At 35.1% G+C, this 8,924-nt stretch overlaps 2 protein-coding genes across 3 annotated transcripts in view; both read left to right on the top strand.

Moving 5' to 3' along the window:
* The first annotated feature begins 1,249 nt into the window (after positions 1-1,249).
* Positions 1,250-8,924, top strand: part of LOC125237791 (protein EFR3 homolog cmp44E) — a 42,589-nt gene continuing 34,914 nt past the window's right edge. Inside the window, exon 1 of one of the 2 annotated variants that reach the window (XM_048144976.1) lies at positions 1,250-1,349. In XM_048144976.1, the coding sequence (XP_048000933.1) occupies positions 1,265-1,349 (85 nt within the window). In that variant the 5' untranslated portion in view covers positions 1,250-1,264. Of the gene's footprint in view, positions 1,350-2,245; positions 2,376-8,924 lie in introns of those variants that run through there. The other variant, XM_048144978.1, reaches the window with a different exon arrangement.
* Positions 2,455-3,930, top strand: LOC125237792 (cyclin-L1). Its single transcript, XM_048144979.1, has one exon. It carries the CDS (start codon positions 2,666-2,668, stop codon positions 3,902-3,904), a length of 1,239 nt encoding a protein of 412 aa, XP_048000936.1. The 5' UTR covers positions 2,455-2,665; the 3' UTR covers positions 3,905-3,930.

The raw sequence follows: 8,924 nt of genomic DNA, 5'->3' as shown, positions 1-8,924 counted from the left end.
ATCATGGGGCCAATATTTGGTCAGACTGACAAACCATGGACTTGCCAAGGACTTTGCCATGACCATAGAGGAAATAAGTAAGGGAAGAGTTGTAACTCCATACATCATGCGAGTTATTTGTAGTGACATCTATCGTCATTCACTCGTCAATCACGCGGCAACTAGCGTAAATTATCAGTACTGCTACTTGTCAATAGACGTCACGACGAACAAAAAGTCTATTGCTCAACAATTTTTAGCTAATATTACAATAGTATTAATCAGTACTTTGCTTTCAATTACTTCAGCTTATAATATAAGGTGTAAACTGTTTTAATATTACATTTTTGGCAAACGCAACACTGTCGGCACCTAGTGTCGAGTAGCAGTACTGATAATTTACGCTAGTTGGCGCGTGATTAACGAGTGAATGACGATAGATGTCACTACAAATAACTCGCATTTACTGATGTATGGAGTTACAACTCTTCCCTTACTTATTCCTCTATGCCATGACATAGAGAAAATTACTTATAAGTTAAACCCTTCTTAAGATTAATGCAAAAATAAAATAAAGGTTCCTATTGTACATTGTACCTATTAGGTACGGAACCCTAAAAAATTATAAAGGAAAATAAAGAGAGACTATGCATTGCATTACTACTATTACTAGCATGTGCTGCCATCTATTTTCACTTGCGACAAAAGTTCGTGAGTGGGACATCATAGGGACATCTAGCGTCGAGTAGCAGTACTTTTGAAGATGTTACAAAGCTATGAAGCCACGGAATGGCGCATAACCCTACAAACTTCAGTAGGCCACAAGATCGGTTGCATGGTCATTATAACAGAGTAAATTGAATTTAGTCGGTTTAAAATTATTATGACCGCAGTGACATTTTTGCGTAAAAATATCTGTTTCCGAAATGTGACCCAATTTACACAGGAACAAATAGTTTTATTTAATTTATGTACAAAATAGAATAAAACATACGATTTCAAACTGTACAAACATTTCTCTAAATGGTTATACGACAAGTTTAATTCATGAAAAGTGTGTTAGTGTTAAAACATCTGTGATAGTTGATAATTAAATAAATACATTGTTTTTAAAGTTTATTTAATTGAAAAATCGGCAATAATAAACGTTAAGTATTAGTTAATGTTAACGATATTTTCCATATAATATTTTTCACGTTGCCTTTTTAATAAGTTACTATTTATGGTTCGTGAAATCCGTAGGAGCAAAAACTTTCAATTATTAAAATAGAACAGTGATTAAACAATGTCGTTTGTGAAATGCTGTTTTGAGGCGGGGGAGGGCCACGATTTTTTGGACTCCTTTGTACAAAAATGTACGGATCCAGGATGTGAGTATATATTTTTCAAATATATTTATGTTTGTATTCAATCTTATGATTTTTACATGGTGCCGTAGAAAGCCATTAACAGTGTTGGATGCTGTTGCATCTGGCAAAGATTCAGGATCTATTTTGCGGCTGTTCAATGATTTATTCGTAACTACAAAAGACATACATTATTGATTACATTCTGTGAATGCCGCCAAGTTCAATCAACTTCCGCTGCTGTTTCCGGAATGAGATGCGTTCAGATTTCATAATAAATATGGTCAAACACCTCGTTACATATTTTATCTTATTAAATAATAAAAACAAATAAGTTTATTGTAGCTCTTGTAAATGCGATTGGTATTTTTGATTTGAAAATGTTTTCATCGACATTTTATATTTTGTGAACGCGACCGATTATGTTTAGTGATGTGCACAAGGACATTAAAGTATCGATTATCGAATGTCTTGCGTTAAGATATTTTTGAAATATTTCATGCATATCAGATTATCTGTGTCTTCTAGCGTACACGTAATTTTTGAGATGTTGAAAATGATGGAATTTTAATTTAATTCGCGTGTGCATTCTGTCTCCGATAAGCGTCAATAACAAAGAATATAATTTTCACGGTCAACTACATGAGTCGGAAAAGTACCAATACCAATCTCAAAACTATTATGAAATAGATACCTAATATACCTATCTATCTGCATATACACGTTATACGTTTACACATATTAATAATCCATGTGTTTCTTTCCTTTCTACTGATGCAAGTTATCACCGAAAATCATCATTAACATTCTCGATATGGTCTTTTAAAATACATCATTTAATTTGAATATTTTGACATGAATAGTAAAAGTCTGACGTGAAGAATTTGTAGGCGATAAAAATGTCGATATTGAGGTTTGGTGTTATGACAACACTAAAATGTATTGATTGAGTCATGTATGTCCTTTCTAATCCGCCCATTAATAGTTAAAAGTGTAATTACCTCATTACGACGGCCGCTTAATAGTTTCCAAGAATCACAATGGCTCAGGGTAAGTTGTTTTCGCTTAGATTTTTTGTAAATCCCTAAAATGCATTCCAGGAACTTGTTTACAAGTTCCCGTTTGACGTTTGTCCTGTTTTGTGGCGCCATCTTGGTTCCTGTCAGTCTGGTTACAAGCGCGTTTTCTCACTGATATTGGTAGTTTTTAATTAAATTAACAAATAAAAGTGAACACAAATCTATCAAAATGATGTAAAAACAGTTAGTGCCTCAATAGGTGCTCGTTTTATATGTGATTTCGCAAGAATTAAGTAGAACGCGGTGTCGTATTTTGGCAACATGTCTGCTGTGCAAACGCAAAGTAAAACCAGCAGTTCCACAGCTGCGAAGCCCCAGAAGAACTATGGGAAGATTATTCTTACGTTGTACAACTGCCTGCTGCCCGAAGCCGTGTTTAAAGAGACGCCATCACAGGCAGACGGCCTAGACATCGAAACTGAAACTGATCTCCGTATCCTGGGCTGCGAACTCATCCAGACAGCCGGAATCTTGCTCAAAATGCCCCAAGTCGCCATGGCTACGGGTCAGATCTACCTTCAGAGGTTTTACTACTCGAAATCCTTCGTCAGATACCCCATGGAAACTATGGCAATGGGTAGCATTTACTTAGCCTCAAAAGTCGAAGAAAAACCTTGTAGAATACGAGATGTGATCAATGTTTTCCATCATATCAAGCAAGTGAGGGCCCAGAAGACGATATCTCCATTAATAGTTGACCAGAACTACATAGAATTGAAGAACCAAGTGATAAAAGCTGAGCGGAGAATACTTAAGGAGCTAGGCTTTTGTGTCCACATTAAACATCCGCACAAGCTGATTGTGGTGTACCTACAGCTGCTGCAGTATGAGAAGAATCGCCAGCTCATGCAGATGGCTTGGAATTACATGAATGATGCTTTGCGGACCGATGTATTTATGAGGTTCCCTCCGGAAACTATAGCTTGTGCTTGCATTTACTTGACGGCTAGGAAAATTGGTTTGCCTCTACCAAATAATCCACACTGGTTCTTACTCTTTAAAGTAACAGAAGAGGACATCCGTGACATCTGTACAAGGATACTGCAACTCTATAAGAGACCTAAAGTGAACTCGGAAGAATTGGAAAAGAAAGTTGACTTGCTACGAAGAGTCTACCAAGCTAACAAACACGCACAGGCTCAGAAAGAGCGGGAAGCAAATGCTGAAGGAAAGAAGGCTGAATCCCCAACTGCGTCCACATCTAAGGACACAAAACGTGATTCTAAGAAAGACAAGTCACCTAAGACACCACCATTATTTAGTAAATATCATAGTAACCATAAATCTAAGAGGGAGCGAAGGTCTCGGTCCCCATATGACAGGAAGCGGGAATATTCAAGCAAGAGGCATAAGTCTCGCTCAAGAGATAGAGAGATTGAACGCTCTAGAGAGCGAAGATCGGATGACAAACGGAGTCGAGGGAGTGGTTCCAGGAAATATGATGATTACGAGAGATCCAAGTCGAGCAGGGACAGCAGGGATGATAAGCGGAAATATTGAAATGTAAAATAAAGTTCTTGAATAATTTTGGTTGTTTTTCTTGAATGTTACCTTGAGAAGCAATGAGGTCAATGGGTTAAGGTGTTTCTTATGTAACGAATAGTACCTGTTATCTGTAAATAGACAAAGGCCTGCTGCCCATATACTGATAGTAGAATTGTCATAATTAGGAATATTCATTCTAATTTTTGTATATAAAAAGTGAATGGATGTGTCATTTAATCACTCTTTAATAAGACTTGCCTTAACTCTAGTGGACAGTGAACTTGTTAAAATACCTCATAAGGGACTACAAAGTACTTATTAAGAAAAGCATTTGCATATTATTTATTAATCAGGCAGGCACTTATAACAACTGATAGTCGCCTGTATCCAACAATTCTTTCTTAAGATGTGTTCTTTAAATTTGTTAAGTAGTTATCTAGTCGGTTCTTAAACTGGTTAACATTCCGTGCTGAGATCATGTCCTCTGGTAGTTTGTTTGTTTTGACCACTCTGTTGCTGAGAAAATGTTTGCGAGGGTTGTTTTTAGACAGTTCAGATATTAGTTTGTACTGGTGTTATTATTGCGCTTGTACAGGTCTTGAAACTGGTCTATGTCATAGTGCCCCGTTAAAATCTTGAATGTTTCAATGAGGTCTCCACGCTCTCGGCGTTCTTTTAGCGTTGTAGCGTTGTAAAGTTAATCTGTGATGTAGGTTAAAATTTCACTGGCAATTTCTAGCAATAAGGGATGCCCAATATTGGCATTGTCTAACTAAATATGTTTGAGGCCAAAGTAATGTTTATATTTTGCACTTTATTACAAAGGGAGTAAGTTACTATAGATGTATTTTTTTTTGTATGGATAGGTAGACGTTTGACCACGATCACACCTGATGGTAAGTGATGATGCGGTCTACGGTGGAGCACGCTTACCTATGAGATACCTATTTACTCTTGATATAAAAAAAAACATCTATACAATATGACGATGACGTGTAAATAAATCTTTGACGTTGATTGTACATCTGGGTTATTAAGCAGGCGTAGACAAGTGGCCAATCAATTATTTAAATACTAGCTTTTGCCCGCCTCTTCGCTCGCGTTAGAAAGAGACAAAAAGTAGCCTATGTCCATCCCTTCAACTATCTCCACTTAAAAAATCACGTCAATTCGTCGCTCTGTTTTACCGTGAAAGACGGACAAACAAACAGACACACACACACTTTCCCATTTATAATATTAGTATGGATATATTAGACTCCGAGTATACCCGTATATATTTAAATATGTCTCAAGAAAGTTTAACGTCTTAAACTGGTCAATCTAAGAAGCTTCCTGTAACGTTCTAGTTATCTCTGTCTCACTAATATGAAAGAGTGAGAAATAGATACGGAGCGTGAACTATTGGCTACTTGTCTACGCGCGCGGCCTAAAATCAAATCTAAGAATAGTGTGGAAGTTATTTATACACGTGGGGATATTTATACGCATGACTCGCTTATTGATCGACATATTGATGCGTAGAGTCAACCGATGAACGTGTAACATGAAATGGTAGAAATGAAATACTGTGCCACGTTAGAAGTCACTGTTTCTATTCTAAATTAAAATGTAGAACTTAACTGTTTCAATAATTCGCCAAAAATGTGACAGTTCGAAGAAACTAGCGACCTCATATAATTTTTACTATTTTCCCCTCACTAGCTCGGAAACACGTGTTTTGTCCTTTAATACCAGCGGGTAAAAACGCATTTTATCCACTAGTGGGTAAAATAATTTGACCTTGAGTTAAAGTCAAATTAACTGATGTAAAATTGATAAAAGTAGGTGAATCTAGTAATAAAGATGATTTACCCTTTAGGTGAATCTAGTAATAAAGATGATTCATTGATCCACATAAGTAGGTATAAAATAATAATAATAAAATCACTGTACCTTCTGATACATAATAATTACTTATATAATGTGTAAATATTTAATAATATCTACCTTGTTCTAAGATGTTGACATGTAAAATTGTTTTTACCAATAAATATTCTGATTCTGATTCTGATTCTGATACCACCTGTGGAACTACTGGAAGCAGTGATAAATGCATTTTTTTGCGTTGTAGTTTCCTCGCTATAGTGAGGGGAAAAGTTTTGTGTTACACTCGGGTGCAAATGTATTTTACTTCTCGTGTGTTAAAAAACTCGCAAGTTCAGGATTCTATTCTCGAACCACTCGCTTCGCTCGTGGTTCAACTATAGAATCCTTTCACTTGCTCGTTTTTCAATTCCACACTCTGCGTTAAAATACAACTTTGCCCCCTTGTATAACAAATAACTATTTATGTGTTTCACTTTAGAGCAAAGTTTCTCAAACTTTTTGTGTTAGAGAGGGCCATTGCAATATGAAGATTTTTTTTCCATAAATCATGTCGATCACGTGTAAACGGCTGAACGGATTTTGACAAAAAGCATACTTACAAGTAGTTTATGACCTGTTAGGTGATACTGAAAATTTATTTTTAGTTTGATCTCTAAAAAGAGATACATGCAGTTGAAAGTACCTATGGTTGTACGCAGAAGAATGGTCAGGTCAGGTAACTTAACGACTTCTAAAGTTATGGATGGAGGCTAAGTAAAATAAATGTTTGCATTATATACTTTATTTGTATGTTTAAATGAACAATTAAGTGGCATACTAGGCTAGGTAGGTATATAATTATTAACTTGAAATACGTAACGTAGGGTAGACCGGGGACAACTGAAACAATTTATACTTAATCGCTTGTAGAATTTTAATTTGAATAGTTAGGAAGATAAGAAAGTTATTTTTAAAAAGGAAATTTATTTGGCTTCTAAACAAAATTAGTTTTAAAGGTATGTTGCCCATGGTTATCTTGTATTATGAAATTAAAGAGGAAGCGGGAGAGTGGTTGAATTGACCCCACATGGTTGTCAATTGAAACACTATGCGAGGTCATTTGAAACACCCCTTATAAATTTGGGAAAAATAAAGAAATGTTTTTATTCATATCCTTATTAATGACTACCATGTTAGAAAAACAGACCACCAAAAGATCACTTTTGTAGAAGAAACTATACAATAAATATCAGCGCCTGAAGATTCTTTCAATATCTTGACATAAGAAACGTATGTAAAAAAATAAATACTTGACTTTTAATCTTCTTTGTTTGGGTAACTTCTTATATATAAATTTAATATTTTGGTTAATATGAAACAGTAAGATATAATTCTATGGAATAGTCATAAAAAATATAAATGTGTTTCATACAAAAGTGGGTGTTTCAATTATAACCTTGTTTCAGTCATAACCAGTCCGTAGAACAATGGTGTGCAGTGTATGTAGACATTTTTGAAGATCTGTTGGTTACATTCTTCTGTTTTCAGGCCATAGTCAAACGTAGATATTGCTACTTTCATTCGTGGAATTTGCACGCTGTTATACTTACAAAAAACAGAACCCCATTGCATTGATAGTTGGTTACTTGTGGGGACGATTAAAACACAGGGACGTTTGAAACGTTTCATTCGTCCACAAGAACGTTGTTCCTATTGTCCCCACAACACATGTTTGATTTCAAAGTTAATTATTTACCAATTAATGACACTCCATCACCGTTTCATGGCACTTAAAATATTATAGAATCCACACTCATATCACTTAGCGAATTAAAATTTTCATACTACACGGGTACACAAAATTAGACAAAAATATACGAAAGCACTAATAGTTACTTTTTTGTTCGAAAATTTTCATCGGCTCCCTGTCACTGCCACGTCACTCGCGTGCCCGATCGTTATTGGTTCAAACTTGCAAAATGGTCGACCTCGTATCGTGAGTATTGCGTATTCCACGTAGGTATTGTAGTTTTCGAGAAATTTGACTTGTTTCAACCGTAACGTGTTTCTATTGTCCCCGGTCTACCCTAAGCCCTTGTTTTCTTTCATATGAAACTTTACTTGGGACTTAGCAAACTTGATTAAATTTGATCGCGTAGGTGGAATCTCTAAGGGAGCTGAGACTTGCGTGGGAGGTGGGAGGTATATACGATAGGTACCTACGTTACCTATACTAATATGAAGCATTCGTAACACAAAATATATTATTTGTCCTGATGTTTATATTTTATCATTGCAGCGTTTTGTGGATTGCTTTGAGAGAAGTTAATTTAATGCAGAGGAAAAAGAGAGCATTTATGCAACCATGGACAATGACATAGTCGCGCTGTCATAGAATTTTAACCTTACTTCATCAAATGACTATGACTATCCTCATCCTCGATTATAATGATGATTGTGTCATACGTCTACTGTGTACCTAATAGCCTTCAGAGGCTTGTTTACACATTGATTAGTGTTTTATGAGTTCATAAATTGTTTAAAAAGTTATTGACGGTGTTCCGACAAAAAATAAGATAGGAGTGTTCCAAATTTACTTTTTGACCATTTAAATTGTTGCCTTAGGTACCTACTGTAAAAATTTAAGTCCGAATATATTTTTCTTATCTGAAACTGAATAAAAGAATTTACTCACAAATCATATAATTGAGAATCTATACTACGAGTAGTACGAGTACTGTGTACTAAATTAGGTCATAAATTTGGTATCTAATCTATAATACAATACAAATGCACACCTCAATCTACCTATAATCTACCTATGCGTTCCTACTTCCTACATGAAATTTTCTTGAAATTACAAGTTAGTTCAATTTATTTTATTGGATTTTTAATTAAAACTATTTTTTCAAATTTTTTTAGACAGATCTCGGAGGGAAAATTACAGAGAAAATATCCCAGAACAGTATCTTCAAAATATATGCCACGAAAAATTATAAAAGCAAAACTTCCTTGCGCGATATACTTCAGACATAATTATAAAACAGCTTTTTTATTGTGATATTTTTTTATTTGACTACATCTCAAAATCTTAATTTTATACGGATGTCTGAGGGGAAATGACACAAATAATACATCCCATGAGTATATGTGTAACCAAAAATAAATAAAAGTATGTACTTCCTCG

Source organism: Leguminivora glycinivorella, chromosome 22 (genome assembly GCF_023078275.1).
Source record: "Leguminivora glycinivorella isolate SPB_JAAS2020 chromosome 22, LegGlyc_1.1, whole genome shotgun sequence".
Taxonomy (NCBI): Eukaryota; Metazoa; Arthropoda; class Insecta; order Lepidoptera; family Tortricidae; genus Leguminivora; species Leguminivora glycinivorella.
Note: the sequence above shows the minus strand (reverse complement) of the source record. Positions and strands in the feature narration are given on the sequence as shown.

What these genes read in the sequence shown, in the direction of transcription:
- LOC125237792 (XM_048144979.1), top strand. Translation starts at nt 2,666, where the DNA reads ATGTCTGCTGTGCAAACGCAAAGTAAAACCAGCAGTTCCACAGCTGCG.